Raw genomic sequence first — 16,454 nt, forward strand, 5'->3', positions numbered from 1 at the left:
GGCAAATCGCAGCACTTTTGCTTCCTGGCTTTCCTGATCCTGGACGAAATGCACAAGATTGTTTGCCTTCGTGAAAATGGCGTCCGTGACCTCATGGATGCATTTGTGCTTGGAGGCTTGCAATATCCTACAGAGGTCATCTGTGCAGCCCTTAAAGGAGCAACTGGTGTAAAAACTAAGCGCTGCGGTCACTTTTACGGTCACTAGCAGTGGATACCCTCCATATCCCCTTGGCGCCAAATCCTGCAGGCAGGTGGCAGAAGTGACTGACCAGTTCCCTGGACATGCACAATCTTCGGCGATAGCGGTTGACAGTCATCTGCAGGAATGACAAATGCCGTCTATAGACCCTGGATCTAGCTAGGCACCGACCAGCAACAGCTCACTGTGAGTCTTCAGTGGCGTGCACAGGAGCCCCTTCTTTCTGAAGGTGCTGCTCCTCCCTCCATCACTCTCTTCTCCTTCATCTCCGATTTCTGTAAACCATGAGGCATACAGCTAGGTCACATGATTCCATGCTCTTGATGTACTCCTCCTGCAGATGAAAAAGAGAGACGCGTGGATTTGCATGGGTGTACTGAGAACCGCCCTTGGTTAAGTCTGAAGGCCCCTTTAACGATCCTAGAGAGTGCTGGCCTACACTTTGACGGCCAGAGTTTAGTGCGCTGCATGGCTGCCCGAAACCCCATGTGCTTTCGCCCTTTTCCACCTGACTGACTGGCAGCAGCTTTGTCCACTGGAATGCATGCTGTGCTCTCAGCTCAGACACAGGCATTCTCCTAACCCGTACTGCATGGCTGCGCTGTTAGCTTGAACCTTGGGGGAGACTGGTCCAAACTGGGATGATGACATTGCAAGGGGCTGTGGCACATCCACCAGCGACTGCTCCATGGCCAGCTTTCGCAAGGAGATTGTACAACTTGCCCAGTCGTCCAATTGTTCTGCTGTCCCCTAAAACACGTTTGCAGTCTGTGCCCGAGGGGTGAAAAGCTCTGGAGCAGTTGGTTGCACTATCAAGCCTCAGCGTTGCTTGAGTGGGCAGAAAAGCTGGAGGCCCGATTCCAAGCATGCCAATGTGGCTGCGCCTGAACTGTCTCAGCTGCAGAGGAATTTTACACAAGGTTTCCCTAATGCATGGCCACTTCTCTTGCCCATGTCCATCAACCCTGCATGTGCTTGTGCACTACCATCAACAGCAGTGCAGCTCTTGCCACCCCCCCAAACTCGCTCCAATCGCAGTGCAGCCCTTGCCTCCCCCATCTCGCCTCAACCGCAGTGCACCCCTTGCACCACACTGTCAGCCAGCCAGAAAAAAGCGACTTGCCTGTGCCCTCGCCTGAATGCACAGCGCCTCAACCTTGAAGTCCAACAGGCAACCCTCATGAGCGCTGCACAACATTACTGTGCACTCACCTCTAAGTTCCCCTCGAAATGCAGCTCGCCAGGTGCATGTCTTGTAAATGCTATTGTGAAACACGTCAGCATCATTTTGTGCCCGGATGATCTAGCGTGAGGGTTGATTCCGGTGAGCAGATGTATGAAAATGATGTCCCTGATGTCTGGCGGCGAGAAATGCAGCCCACCATTGACAGGCGGAGCAGACAATTGCAAACTGGTTTCACGGTGGTGTGAAACTGATTTTTGGCCTTCCCGCCATATTGTCCACTCACACCTGCCATGACGCCCGACGCCAACAGGCATGGAAAATTCTGCCCTTATTCTGAAAAGACTCCTCTGTTTTACCTACACTCTGTGTGTCTCAGTATTAAGATATATTAAGGTGCAAGTTTAGCTTCAGTGTGAACTGGTTTCCTTTTTGCACGAATTCTGAGTTATAAAAGCAGAGTATATGACACTGGCAAAGAGCAGCCAGGAATGGCTAGCTGCTACTGCACTAAGCTGAATACTTGTAATCTTACAGGGCCAGGTCGTTTAAATAATTAATATAAGCTCCCAGTGTACCTTCTGCCTTACACCAGCAGCTAATCAAAATTAGAAGGTGGGCACAGGCAAGAAAGATCTGTCTGACAGCTCAAATTTGAAGGGAATCACCCATTTAAAGATATGTAACTGCCTGCGAGGCTAAATATTGTTTCAGTCTTGATGAAGATTCAGCATAGAATTTAATCTTTTGTCAACCTTTATCAAAGATGTTGAGAAGTGCCAGGCAAAAATGAAGTGCAAGGTAAACCAATAGGAAGCCTGAAAAAGAAGTTAAGGGGCGAGTGAATCCTACATGTTCCTCATCACCACCCCCCGCTTCCCCCGAGCCCGTATGATGACAGATAAACCAAATATGATGCTGCATGATGTTGTTTCAAGGAAGGTTCTTCCATTTGGCACTCCAGTGCACCTTCCAGTCACACTGCATTTTAACAATAAGAAGATAGTGAGCAGGGTCAATAGCCTGTATGGTATATGAGTATCTTCCACAATTCTCGGTACTCCAAGCAACATTGCCTCTCAGGAGACATTCTGTGCTGTTGTGCTGATTTCTTTCCACTGGGAGTGTGATATAAGTGTCTCCCCTTGCAAGTAAAACCTCTGTCACTTTCTTGCTGCATCTGTTGTTTAGTTTAATTACAGTGACTTTTACATTCAATGAAAAGAGCTTGCCTTCAAGAAAGAAGTGAAAGAATGGTCTTCTCTGACGTGTCTAGGAAATACTTTCTGGGTAGTAAATATGGGCCTTGCAAAAGGATGGGTACACACATATATAAACCTTGATGTAAGATCACACCTTGGATGGAATTTAATCCAGGCAACTTGCCTACCAGCTGAAGAGTCAGCGAGAGCCCTGCGTTGCCTCCTTTGGTGAAGGCCCGCTGTATTAAGTACCAGTCAGGCACTTAAGTGGTCAGTGGCAGGCCTTCCCTGGGATTAAAGAGCACAGGGACAGAAATTCCACCCCCGAGGGTTGTTGGCCAATCAGAGACCGGCATCTCCCCAATGCAGGCAACACCACTGGGGGAACAGTGGTACTGTTGGTAATGCACCCACGAGAGGCCTAGGATCTGCGAGGGACCCAGACGACAGGTGAGTGAGGGTGGGATGGGGGTTGTGGGAGGGGGTTGCTGGCTAGAGAGGCGAGGGCAGGAGAGTAGCTCTCAGCAGCCCCCACTTCCTCTTGCCAGGTCCCTTGATGAGGCACTGAGTGCCTGACAACAAAGGATCCCCATCCCCACACCTGCAAGAGTCTGCAAGCAAACACGCCAGGATTTGCTTTTTGGGCACCCCCATGTGGCAACTGCCTCAACTGCTACTGCTTGGATACCCACTTAAGGGCCTCAATTGGCGGCAGGACGAGAAGGCTGTCCACAAGCCTTCCTGCTCCAAACTTAATCAGGGCAGAGGCAGGAAGGCGGTGGAGCCCGCATCCGACACCCTCCCACCTGATTAGATGCACTCCCACTTCCAAACTTGTTATGGGGAGGGCATTAAATTTCGCATCTTGACATTTTGTCTGCTCAAAAATTGTTCTTTCTTCTCCAAATCTGAAAGTGTCACTGAAATTGTCAAAGAAATTTACAACTTTCCCAATTTCCATGCTGCAAGTAGGAAACGAGTTCAAAATAAAAATCTTGGAATGCAAAAAAAATGGCTGAAGCAGCAAAATAAACATATTAATGAAAGTGCTGAGAAAATAGTGCAAGCTTAAAAAAGCTAACTTTTCAACCAATAATAAAAAAATGTGTTATCCACGGTTAAGATTTTTCTGGAAGTCTCCACCATCTGTTAAAGTAATTGATCTCTTATTACATGTAACTTTGTATGAAAATAACTGCTGAATCGTATTTCCTCACTTAACGTTGATTTGTCAACATTGTTTTGTTATTAAGTTCTGATACAATAGGGAACATAAATCTGTTTAACGTCTCATTCACTATTATCTGATTTGCTAGTGGGCCTCAGCTTTGAGATTTATCTTGACTCATAAATTTAGTAAATAAACAGCTCACAATGAGAGCTCTTGACCCACTTCCTCGTATCACCATTTTGTATCATGGCTCTGATCATAAATCTCACCCCAGCCTCCACCAACAATCCCAGCAACCATGTCAGGGTAAAGTAGCAGCTCAGAGACCCAGGATCCAGTGGCCCACACCCCAGGTTGGGGGACGGGGAGGGGGGGGGCTTGCCATGGAGATTCCTCCCTTCCCCCCGTTCCCCTACCTCCAACTGTTACTGTTGAAGTCCCAGATGTCTGCCACCATACTTTGGCCACCGATAGCCGGTTTATTGGGAAGGTGGGGCGAGGCAGGGGTTCCGCAAGGCATCAGTAACAGCAAATGGAGCCCAGTCACTTGGAAACAAGGCGGCTGAGCAACCGCTACAGCTTAACCAATAGTGACGGACCAGGAAGGAGGCACCAGGCAATCCTTGGGAGATAGCCAGAAGAATTCTTCAGTCCATAACCATCACTGGTGAGTGTTATTTTATGTACATTTATATTTCTTTAAAAAGTTATTTTCATTTAGGAATGTACTGTACATGTACAGTATTTCAACTTAAGTTTTTTTTCTGATGAGGAATGTCCAAAAGAACCTAACTCTAGTTTATACATTAATTCTAATGGGAAAATCTGATTTGCTTAACATTGTTTTGCTTAAAGTTACACTTTTCAACAATGCAAGTATGATATTAAGTGCAGAACTGCTGTATGGGTTAAAACAGGTGAGTTGACACCTTTTTCCATCGATTTCTAAAAGTCATTAATAGCTAGTTTCACGTCTCTATATGTCTGTCCTTTTCATATTTAGCAAGGATAATGTGGCAGTTTAAAATACTTTGACACTCATTTTTCAAGTAAAAATTCATGATTTTCAGAGTCAGTAACAACTAAGAGTATTTTTCACCTTTGGCAAGGGTGGAAAACTGCTCACAATAAAACCAGCCTGATTTTTCTTTCTCACTGAAAGAAACCCGTTGCTGGAGGTGCTGTAATTAGGGTCAGATAGGGAGGAGTGGAATTGAGGTCAGTATCAATGGGCTGAACAATGGAAGAAAATTGTTGGAGGAGAATGATGCGGTCTAATATGGCATTGGCTACAGCAAGGTCACTGAAGACAAGGAACGATAGTGCATCATGGGAACAGTCACGAAGGATGTCATTTGTAACTTTGGCTGTGGTTGTTTTGGTGCTGTGGCAGTGGCACAACAGAGAGATTTATATATGAAGTTGCAGTAAAATTGGGCACAGATTTGGGAGCTGACAGCACGTTCATGGATTTTGAAGAAGAAAGGAAGGTTGGAGATGGAGAGATATCTTGCAAGAACAGATGGGCAAATGGTGGGTGTTATTGAGTGAGGGATGATGGTAAGGGAACCATTTACAATGTCAACTAGCATCAGATCAGGAAGAGAAATTGAATAGTCAGCAGTTTTGTGATAAGGCCAACGGAGCAAAATATATCCAAAAAGATAAATTGGATGGATTGTTAATTTGGAATTAAGAGGCAACTAGAATTTATGAGTATCGAGAGCTCTTGAAGTAAATAAAGCGAAACCAATAAACTTACTCATCATTCAATCCACACCGGCGACACGTAGGATTCCCATACTTTGTTAAAGTCTCTGTGAGTTCATCGTACAGCTTGTCCCCAAAGGCTCGAGGAATGCCTTCCCATGCAAGTATAAGAATAACAACAACTGCGTTCTGACAGTGATGACCAGCACGCTCACGTACAAGACAGAGGACTTTTTCTTCTTCGCTCGCTCTTCTTATTATCTGTGTGTAATTAGTGAAATATTACTTTGGTAAATATTTCTAAAGGAGTTAAAGGGGTAGGAAAATGTCGTAGAAATCCTTTTTATGTTTGAAGTACTCCTTTTTATACAAGAAAATTGTGCTCTTACCATGATTTTTTTTTTGGAACATGTAAATTTTAGTGCCAACCTTTGGTACTATACTACTGGGAATACAAATCCTCCAATCTGTAGTGGATTTCTCAAGGTCAGGCAGCTCCAGTGTGGCCTTCTGGCTTGTCTGAATTTGAGTACCCTGCTGCTTGCAATGAAGCCCTTCTCAAATCATAGAAACATCCCCTGTAATTAATGAGGGAGAACCTACTTGAGGACCTCTAAATGGTCAATACAATTGGTGTTTTTAAAAAAAAGTCAGAGAAATATCTGGTAAAAGTGTAATTATTTTTCTATTAAAAAAGGAGAATACTTTGAACAAAAAAGCAACCTCTTTAATAGAATCACATTGAGAAATCAGAGCTGTTATTTTACTTTTGACTGTCAATCCTTCATTATATAAACAATACTAGTGGCAAAGATGTTCAAGTTTACACATTTACCTATTGTACCATAAAATAAACAGATTAGATCATAGATCATTTTGCATTGTTACACACTTTGAGTCAATGTTTTCTTAAATTTGCAATACTGCAGTGCCCTCTGTGGCTTGCAGGTTTGTTCCAAATATTTTCCCAGCCAATCTGGATATTCCTTAAAAACAGTTGACTTGTAACTTCTTCCAGTTGTAAGTAAACTTGCAAACAGTTACATATTGCTCTCATTTGTGATAACTGTTTCAAACACCTTGTAAATAAATTGGAGCTATAGTGGATTTTGCTCTAAATATTTTGCTTTCATTTGATATTTCAGAATTTGTTAAACTTTAGTATGCTCTACTTTGTCAGGCTAATAATGTGCTGAAAGACTAACAAAGTTGACATTCAACTTTTAATACAGTTCATTCTGTTTACTGAAATCAGGTAACATACTACACTACTTGCAATCATTATTATCTTCTGACATTTTGTGAAGCACCATCTGGTCGATTCTGCCAGCATGGAAGAAGAAGTGAGCTGTCTATGATGGATGTTTGGTATGAAAATGATTTGTCTGGAACAAAGAAACAGGCTGGATTTGGTGTTGCCAACCATTTGTTGTAGCAGTGTTTAAGGGGTGACTGAGTAGAAAACACATGCGAGTTCTGCCCTACAGTCAGTCAGACCATTCTGGACTCTGGTATGGTTTCTGGAAGGGCAAGTGACATTTAAAGCAACCAGCTTAAACAGAGTCACCTTTAAGTGAAATATTGTACAGAATTTTAACATTCATACTCATTCACAGTGGGGAAGGCTGGCAGCAGATCAGAAACCTGAAAGTTGCTAAAGTGGACTTTACTGTGACTTTTTAACACAGCAATGGCATAAGCATCTCACTTCTGAGCTTCCCAATCAAGTGAGCAGGTGTGATTATTTTCTGTACCTGACAGTTAAAGGCTCTCTATTCAAAAGGGCCAATAGATCCATTATAGAATTGTTAGGATAGAGAGATCAAGTACAATGAAGAAGTCTCAACATGGGAAGGCTGCCCCCACCTCCAACACCTCTCCCCGCACCCCCCCACACCACCACCTATGGTGCCTTGGAGGTCATTCTGCGGGCCTTGAGAGCCTACAGAGAAACCTTCTTTCCAGCGTATGGAAGGGAGAGGCCAGCCTCTAAAGTCCAGCAGGTGTGGCTAGAGGTGGCTGAGGAGGTCAGCAGCAATAGTATGATATCTCCCACATGGATACAGTGCTGAAAGAGGTTCAATAACCTCATCAAGGTAGGAATGACGAGTGGAATCCTACATTCAAGTACCAATCCCCATCCTCTGATTTTCCCAGCATTCTCATGCACAGAACTTCTCAGACTAACACAAAAACTGTTAGCACCACCTATTCCCCTAAGATACCTTCTCACATCCCCTTCTGAACAGCCACCACTGATAGTCACCTTGTTCTTACTGCCATGAGAGGGAAAATGCAGAAAGGGCACATTGAAGTGGGGTCTCTGTCCAAGACTCTCCAACTCCTACTCCTCCTATGGCATCCCACCTCACCACCATCTCTCCCACCCCAGTCAGAAACCACATGCTGCCTCCTGTTTTGATGGCCAAGTCTGCTTATGCACAGGTGGGGCAGTCTTTAGTCAGACCATCATAAGACCCAAAACTGAGAGGATGTTAGCCACAAACATCTCGATAGTTAGGGCAGGGGAATTAAAAGCTGCTTCTAGCTCTGCTGAAGCCTCAAGTGTAACCACATCAGGCTCCTTCCCCTGCTGCTCCTCATCTTCCTCCTCTCGCAGCTCTAATTCTTTCTCTTGTGGATGGTTGTGCAATAAACAGCAGACCACTACCATTAGGGAGATATGTGCTGGTGCATTCTGAACGGTGCAGATCTGTGCAAGTATCTGAATCATATCTTCAGCAATGCAATGGTTTGCTTTATCACCGCGCTTGTGCTTATGTGGCTCCAGTTGTACATTTCCCATTCATCAATGTGGCGTTTCTCACAGTTGTCATTAGCCACGTCCTTAGATGGTAGCCCATGCCTATGAGGAGCCAGCCGTTGACTCTGTTTGGAGGTGCAAAAATCTGTGGGCACTGTGATTGGCACAGAATGAAAGCAACACAGCAGTTTCTAGGATATCTCGCACAGACTTGCGTGAGTACCTTCTAGTGGTTACTTAACAACTGAACATCACTAGAGTGGATCCCTTTCAATTAACTAATACTCCCGGATGATCTGAGGGCGCCTTTACTGCCACATGTGTGCAGTTTATGACTTCCTTGAACTGTGGGAATCTGACAATTGCAGAAATTCTGAGAGCTATCTTATCCTGACTGGCCTCATCAGTCGCAAAGTGGATGTAAGTGGCAGGCCTGACAAACATGATATCAGTCACCTAGCAGATTGTGAAATCCTGTAGATATCAGTAGTAGATTGCCAGAGATGAAGAAATTCAGGGCTGTGGTGACCTTGATCTCCACTGGCAAACTGTACCCATCTGGGCCAATTGGAAGAGGGTCTTCATCCTGGAGATTGCAGATTTCAGCAATGAACTGCCAAGGAAGTCTTGAGTTTCCTGAAGCGCTGTTGCTCAGTCATCTCCAGAAAGCTGATACTATGTCTTGGGGATATTGCATCCTTTGAGCTGGAGCTCTGTGTTCATACCGTCTGTACTGTGGAATGGCAGGTGGCTGAGGAGAAGGCAGTTCCTGTTGATCTTACTGATGTTGCTCCTGCTGTTCTCTTGTTCCTCATCAGAGGTCAAAGGTAGAGCTGCATAAGCTATCCCATGCTGCAATGAAGGTGACAGCAGAGAAGTGCAGATCAATTTCAAAAAAAGTCCCAAATAATGGAAATGATTTCCAAAATGTTGGAAATCACCAACAAAGCCGTGAACGCACACTCTCAGAACAAAATCCTTTCACTTAGGCAAGCAAGCAGCAGTCACTCTTCAGTATTTAAAGACCTTCCATCCTGGCAATTTCACAGCCCTGTCAATCCCTGCTGTGCTCTCAACTTGTTGATCCTGGTAAGTTTCAGACAGCTCAGGAAACCTGTGTACTTAGCTGAAGCCTGAATAAAGGATCAAATCTTAATTCAGTTGCCACTTCACATATTATAATAGCTGAACCATCAGCCCCACTGCAGTTTCTGCATGCTTCCGGAAGTAAGCACAATAATATCAGGTTTCTGAGATGCTGGCAATTTGGCAATTTTTAATATTTTAACCCTTTGCATGCACTAACCCTCCCCCCCGCCATTCCCCTTTGCAGGTTAAAATTTCCCCCAATGTGTGCGAGCCTTTCAGTCCTGGACACCTTTTTCCATTGTTTAGGTGTGCGAAATACCAAATCTGCAGAACTATTGATTGTCCAGGGTTGCTAGGAAATTTAAGACCAAGGCAAGTGACTTCAGTCCTTCACATTGCATTTAAATCTTGACCATTTTTATTAATTATTTTGTTTAACTACTTGCAGTTAGGTTCTCATGAAGCTTTGTGAAATTGTTTTTTTAAAAATGCTCCTACCGAGCACCATTATAGGCACTAACGGATTCTCCTTGTCTGGTGTGTTTGGAAGAAAATGAGAAGAATCTACAAAGAAGTGCTAGGCAGGTCAAGATGTCTGAGGGATGCATTGTGCTATCTATGAATATACACCCACCCATATCTGCAGAAATGAACCTCGCTTTGGCAGACAATCAATTCGTCCTGAGGTTCCTCTTCCCAAATGAAGCAGGGACATCAGACCTGATGGCAACACAATGACATGAAAATACCTGAATAATTAGAATATCATGATCCTTAGACATGCCTTCAGTGGCACAGCATGAAAGAAGGCATGCCACAGTGATCAGCAGCTAGTGACTCTGATTGGCCTTACTTGCTAAGATGCAACCCATAATTTTTGCAGGCCCTGGCAGTAGGGTAGGATAAATGCAGAGCGATGCTATCTTTTGCAAGGATAAATGCAGCTCCAATACACGGCTGGAACCTCCAATGAAAGTATAGGTCAATTGTCGTAAAATTTGCCTCCATTTTCTCGTAGACCTGCCATAGAGCTGATATATGCAGATGGTACTCTGCAGTCGCACAGAAGGCCATTTGTCATGACTATCTCATATGGTACAATACCCATTTCAGTGGCCATCCAAAGTGTTGAGGTGTTGGGCTACTCTATCATTTGTCTGAGAAACAATGACTTTATATTGGCTTTCTTTTACTTTTACCTGTCATTTCTTAGTCCCTGATTTCTTGAGCAAAGGTTACTAGAATGCTGAGCTGCCTTTTGAAGCTTTCCAAAAGATTTGAAAATTTGTCTTTGCCTTCTCTGACAATCCACATTACTTATCTTTCAAATGTACTCACACAACCTTCTGCTCCCAACACGAGCATGCTCCCTACATTCACCCAAATCTGCATCTGAAGCTATGCGAATGAGCTGTCCTAGGAGATTTGAGCACACTCTTCCTTTTGTGTCTGTCAAAAACTTGCCAAGTGCAGCAAAAGTGGAAACTTTAGCCTTATGTGATTAATTGTCGCATGTGTAAATATCTGAGAACTCAGAAATTCTACTTTGAGTTGCTTGTCCTACTCACACTCTCCATCTGTTTTCATGCAGGAGAAGCTGGCTCACAACAGGAGGCAGAGGTCCCAGACTGGGGGTGGAGTGACCGACATTAGGCCCCTCACACTTTGAGGAGCATGCCATTGTGCTGGCTGGTGAGGACATGGACCATGCCTGCAGCAACGGTGAGGTCAGCGTCAAACACCCACATGAGGATCCTGCACCAGATCATCCCTCTCTCTCTCAAAGTGTTCTCACCTATTTTTGACTCTGCTGCCATGCACTAATTATCGCTGCTTTGGTTCACAGGGAGCTCTGCCAAGCAACTGACACCCTCAGCCAGCCAGTCCCTCAGCTGCATCCAGGAACCAAGAAGACACCTCCTCCATGGAAGAGGTGGAAATAAGCAGCCTGGATGACCCGTTACAGCACTTACTACACCCTACACCAGCGCAGAGACACACACCTCGGTGGGACCTAGATGTAGAGCAGGCTCGGGTTCACAATCTGGTGGTCACCGCACGGACAGGTGTCTGCAGCAGGAAGAGGCAGTTTCAGCCAAGCTCCCAGGCACTCGGAGGACTGCTAGGGAAGAGGCATCTGTCAGGCTGAGTCAGATGACGAGCCTCCAGATTCGGCCTTCCAACTCATTGTGGAGAGTCAACAGAAGGCGGGAGAAACATCACGCAGAGCTGTTGGAAGCCATCAACAGAGTGGCATGCGAGGGGGAATTGACGCACCTCGACGTCCCTCCAGGTGCTCCTTCCCCTCAAGGAGTCAGGCCTGGGCCCTCGGGCACCCAAAGGGAGGAGGAGCAGCAGCTGGACACCCCTGTATCATCCACTCAGGAATCTCAGAGGCTGTCCTCTCCCTCTGAGTCCACTTTGCCTGTGACCCCCCTCAATCTTGTCCTCCTTCACCGCAGAGGGAGCAGATGGCCTACAGGAGGATAGCCAAAGCAAGCTGGGGCCCTCAAGGCCTCGCCTGTCCAGAGGATTTACACCAAAGTCATCAGAGACACAGGCTGACTCCACCCCTGCTGTGGATGTCAGGGCAGCACCTAGAAGTGGTAGGCCTAGAAAAGTTATGAAATTCTGATCACAAGTGGTTGCACGGGTGAACACATTTTGTCGCTTTGTAATCTGAAAATATATCACTTTCACTGAATAATGTGTAATGTTGTCTTTCAGCTTCATTTACAGGCTTCGCGAGTGCTCTCCCTACACCCACCCCCTACCAGCTGGTCATCTGCACATAGCCGGACCAGGAGTGAATCCAGAGTGTGTGGCAGGGCCTTTCAGAGCTCGGGGAAGCACTGTCCCACTCACATGGAGCCTCCATCACACTCATCTCACTGTCCCAAGCATTTTCAATGCTGCCTGCTGGGGTTCTCTTTCAGATGTTCCATCTGAGCTGACCTGCATCTCTGCCCACCCACTGATCACATTCCCATGAAGCACCTGTGCCTGTCCAACATGAGGCTCCACTCACTTTTGTTTTGTACAGCATGGTAGTCGTTGAGTTGTTGAGAAGCTATCCCCGTCCTTTCCCGGTCACCCATGTCCTTTCCCCATCACAGTCAAACCCCCTGGCATCACCTTCGACTTCCCCACTGTTACCCTACAGGCCCCTTCACCTTCATGAATGTCCAGGTGAATGTGCACGTTCCCTACTTTCCTGAAAATCACACCCCCATCCATATTGACTTGCCTGATTTCCTCCTTCCAACCCATGTCTGTGTTTACTTCCGTTTCCCCACCACCGTCCTCACCGCCCCTTCTACCAATGCCATCGTCCCCTCACCCTCCCACCCTACTGGCTCCCTCTGCCCCCTGTTACTCTAACCATCCCTTCCAACCATGCCCACCCTGAGTTCACTCCCCAGGAGGCAGTCATTATCTCCACAGATCCCTCCCCTGGATGTTCACCTGGACATTCCACTCCCACAACACCTTCCCCCCCCCCTTACATCTTCCTCCCCTCTTACTCCTTCCTCCACTCCTACGCCTTCCTCTACTCTTATGCCTACCACCTCCTCTGTACTCTCTGCTCCCACCCATACTCCCTCCTCCCCCAAGACACCTTACCCACTTCCTTACACCTTCCTCCCCAATTGCACCATTCTCCCCCATTATACCTTCCCCCTTCAGGACTCCCTCCTCCACCCTTATGCCTTCTGTCCTCCATACTCCATGCTCCCCCCAAACTCCCTCCTCCCCCCAAACACCTTACTCCCTCCATTGCACCTTCCTCCCCCGCTTACACCTATCATAGAAACATAGAAAACAGGAGCAGGAGTAGGCCATTCGGCCCTTTAAGCCTGCTCCGCCATTCATTATGATCATCCAACTCAATAACCTGCTCCCGCTTTCTCCCCATATACTTTGATCCCTTTCGCCCCCAAGGGCTATATCTAACTCTTTCTTGAAAACATACAATGTTTTGGCCTCAACTACTTTCTGTGGTAGCGAATTCCACAGGCTCACCACTCTCTGGGTGAAGAAATTTCTCATTTCAGTCCTAAATGGTCTACCCCGTATCCTCAGACTGTGATCCCTGGTTCTGGACTTCCCCACCATCAGGAACATCCTTCCTGCATCTACCCTGTCTAGTCCTGTTAGAATTTTATAGGTTTCTATGAGATTCCCCCTCATTCTTCTGAACTCCAGCGAATATAATCCTAACTGACTCAATCTCTCCTCATATGTCAGTCCCACCATCCCAGGAATCAGTCTGGTAAACCTTCGCTGCACTCCCTCTATAGCAAGAACATCTTTCCTCAGATAAGGAGACCAAAACTGCACACAATATTCCAGGTATGGTCTCACCATGGCCCTGTATAACTGCAGCAAGACATCCCTGTTCCTGTACTCGAATCCTCTTGCAATGAAGGCCAACATATCTCCCGCTTTGTACCATTCTCCCCCATTATACCTTACCCCCCCCTCACTCCCTCCTCCACTTATTCCTTCCTACCCCCACGTACTCCCTCCTCCCCCCCCGGACACATTCCACCCTCCGAACCCCCGCCCTTACACCTTCCCCCTTACCCCAACCTCCCCACTTGCACCATTCCTCCCCGTACACCATCCCACCTCCAGACTCCCTCCTCCCTCCATACTCCTTCCTTCTCCTGACACCCTCCTTCCCCTTTCCAACCTCAACCCCCTGACACCTTCGACACCAACCCCTCAACCTCACTTCCCCAACGACACCTTCGCCCCACCCCTCCCGACCTCACCCCCGGCCCCACCCGGTACAGTACACCTTCCTCTCCCATTCACACCTAGACCTTCCTCTTCATCCCTTCACCGATCATCTGTACCAGCCCATGGCGAAGTCTGCGAAGTTCCAAAGCAGGTCCGAAGCATCAACGGAGACCATGGAAGATCGTGCGAGCCCACGGCAAGTCCGTGAAGTTCCAAAGATATGTGTGTTTGTAATGTGCATCTCTGTACCTCTGTGAATAAATGCTTATAAAAGTACAGAAAGATTGTCTCCTGCTTTATCATTCACCATTGCTGTGTGGAGATCTCCCATCTTCCGACAACTGCTTCGCCTCAGAGCGATTTGCGTGAGGATCCACCCAGCATGCAATGCATGTGTTCCTCCAGGGCCTGGTAACTGTGGGGCTCCAGCACCATCTTCTCCTCAGATTTCTGCGATCTGAGCAAGGCCCTAAAGGTAAGTCTGCACGTCACGCTTGTCCAGAAGTATTCTGGGCCAGGATGTAAATCGGGTTCATGCTGGCCTCCAGGGGGATTCAGAGCGGACACCATCGGATGATCCCGCTGTGATTTCGTGCTGGCATGAAATCGAATTCTGCCCTGCCTGCTGCAAACAGGAGTGGACGATCCCGCCCATTGATTTTATGGCAACGGGAAAATTTTCTAGTAGCCACGAGGGTGGGTGAGAAGAAATTTACTTTGCACTATTTATAGCAAAATCATAAGCATGTTCTTTGTAAGTATGTTTATAATTTCATTACACGGAGAAAAATATTCCCTGAAAAAATCCAAAAACAGATTTTAGAGAAGGCTGTTCCAATATGATTCATGAATTCATTTAAAACATATGAAAAGTTGTCAATGTCACTTTTAAGAGTAATTAGTAAATTTAAGATGTGGTATGCGTAATGAAAAGTGTCCTGTTAAAAAAGTACTTCCATTATACTATAGTGGGGAATAGTGTAAAATGGAGCAAGTCAAACCACATTCAAGCAGATAAAATCAAAATACTGCGGATGCTGGAAATCTGAAACAAAAACAGAAAATGCTGGAAAAACTCAGCAGGTCTAACAGCATCTGTGGAGAGAAAAACAGAGTTAACGTTTTGAGTCCGTATGATACTCATTTTCTGTTTTTGTTTCACATTCAAGCAGTGTATATGTGCAAAAGTTGGCTTCATTATCTCAGTTGGGGAAGGTTAAATGATAAATTAGTCAAGGTTGCTACTTTCCAGAAAGCCTAGTGGTGAAGGATAAAACAGGAGACAATCTTTCTGCACTTATATAAGCATTTATTCACAGAGTTACAGAGATGCATGTTACAAAAATACACACCTCCTTAACTCAGACCCTAGTTCAACTCTGTTCCTATTTGAATCCCCAGTTAACACTTGCCACCTGCATTCAATTGAACACAATCCATGTGTAACTAATCCAAAAGCAAAGTCCTGCGGATGCTGGAGATCTAAAATAAAAAGAAAATGCTGGAAATTCTTAGCAAGTCTGGCAACATCTGTAGAGAGAGAAACAGAGTTAATATTTCAGGTCGTGATCTTTCATCAGAACTGGGAAAAGTTTCGAAATGTAATAGCTTTTATGTAGGTGAATTGGGGGAGGGAGGAAAAGGAATAAAAGGGAGGGTCTGTGAAAGGATGGAAGATGGGAGACATTAAATGACAAGAGTTGGCAGTGCAGAGACAAAGAGCGTAGTAATGGGACAAGTAGTGAAACTAAAGATGAGCCCAGAGGAGGTGTGTACGGCAGAATAATGAACAGTTGCTGTCCGAAAGCAAAAATAAGAAAACCAGCTTTCTTGACTCAACATTGAGGTTCAACAAATTCAGACCGTTATTTCTGCTCCCCCGTTTTGTTTCCTTTTCTTTGAATGTGTCAGCCTTAATCTTGTTCTCGTCATTTTTTGCTTTCAAGAGGCAATGCTCATTATTCTGCCATTCACATCTCCTCTAGACTCATCGTTTGTTTCAATACTTGTCCCAGGACTACTCTTTTTGGCTCTATCCTACCAACTCTTTTGTCATTTAATGTCTCCTGCCTTCTGCCCTATCATAGATCCTCCCTTTTGTTCTAGTTTCATCCTTCCTCATTTCATCTACACAAAAGCTGTTACATTTCTAACTTTTCCCAGTCCTGATGAAAGATCACGATCTGAAACGTTAAGTATGTTTCTCTCTCCAGAAATGTTGCCAGACCTTACGAGTATTTCCATCATTTTCTGTTTTTAATAACTAACTTGGTTCCTGTTACTGAGTTTTATTAATTAAACACTGTAGAAGTGTACCTGTGTAGATAGTGAGCAAAGACAGGATCAGACTCAGGTGTAACAACTCCTATAGTAATAAGTTTACTGACA

At 45.6% G+C, this 16,454-nt stretch overlaps 1 protein-coding gene across 8 annotated transcripts in view; it reads right to left on the reverse strand.

Moving 5' to 3' along the window:
• The window catches only part of tet3 (tet methylcytosine dioxygenase 3), a 541,392-nt gene that overhangs the window by 84,837 nt on the left and 440,101 nt on the right, over window positions 1-16,454 (reverse strand). For all 8 annotated transcript variants that reach the window (XM_078565650.1, XM_078565649.1, XM_078565652.1 and 5 more), the window contains one exon: window positions 5,520-5,728. In XM_078565650.1, coding sequence (XP_078421776.1) covers window positions 5,520-5,728 — 209 coding nt within the window. The remainder of the gene's footprint in view (window positions 1-5,519; window positions 5,729-16,454) is intronic.

Source organism: Cetorhinus maximus, chromosome 20 (assembly GCF_964194155.1).
Source record: "Cetorhinus maximus chromosome 20, sCetMax3.hap1.1, whole genome shotgun sequence".
Taxonomy (NCBI): domain Eukaryota; kingdom Metazoa; phylum Chordata; class Chondrichthyes; order Lamniformes; family Cetorhinidae; genus Cetorhinus; species Cetorhinus maximus.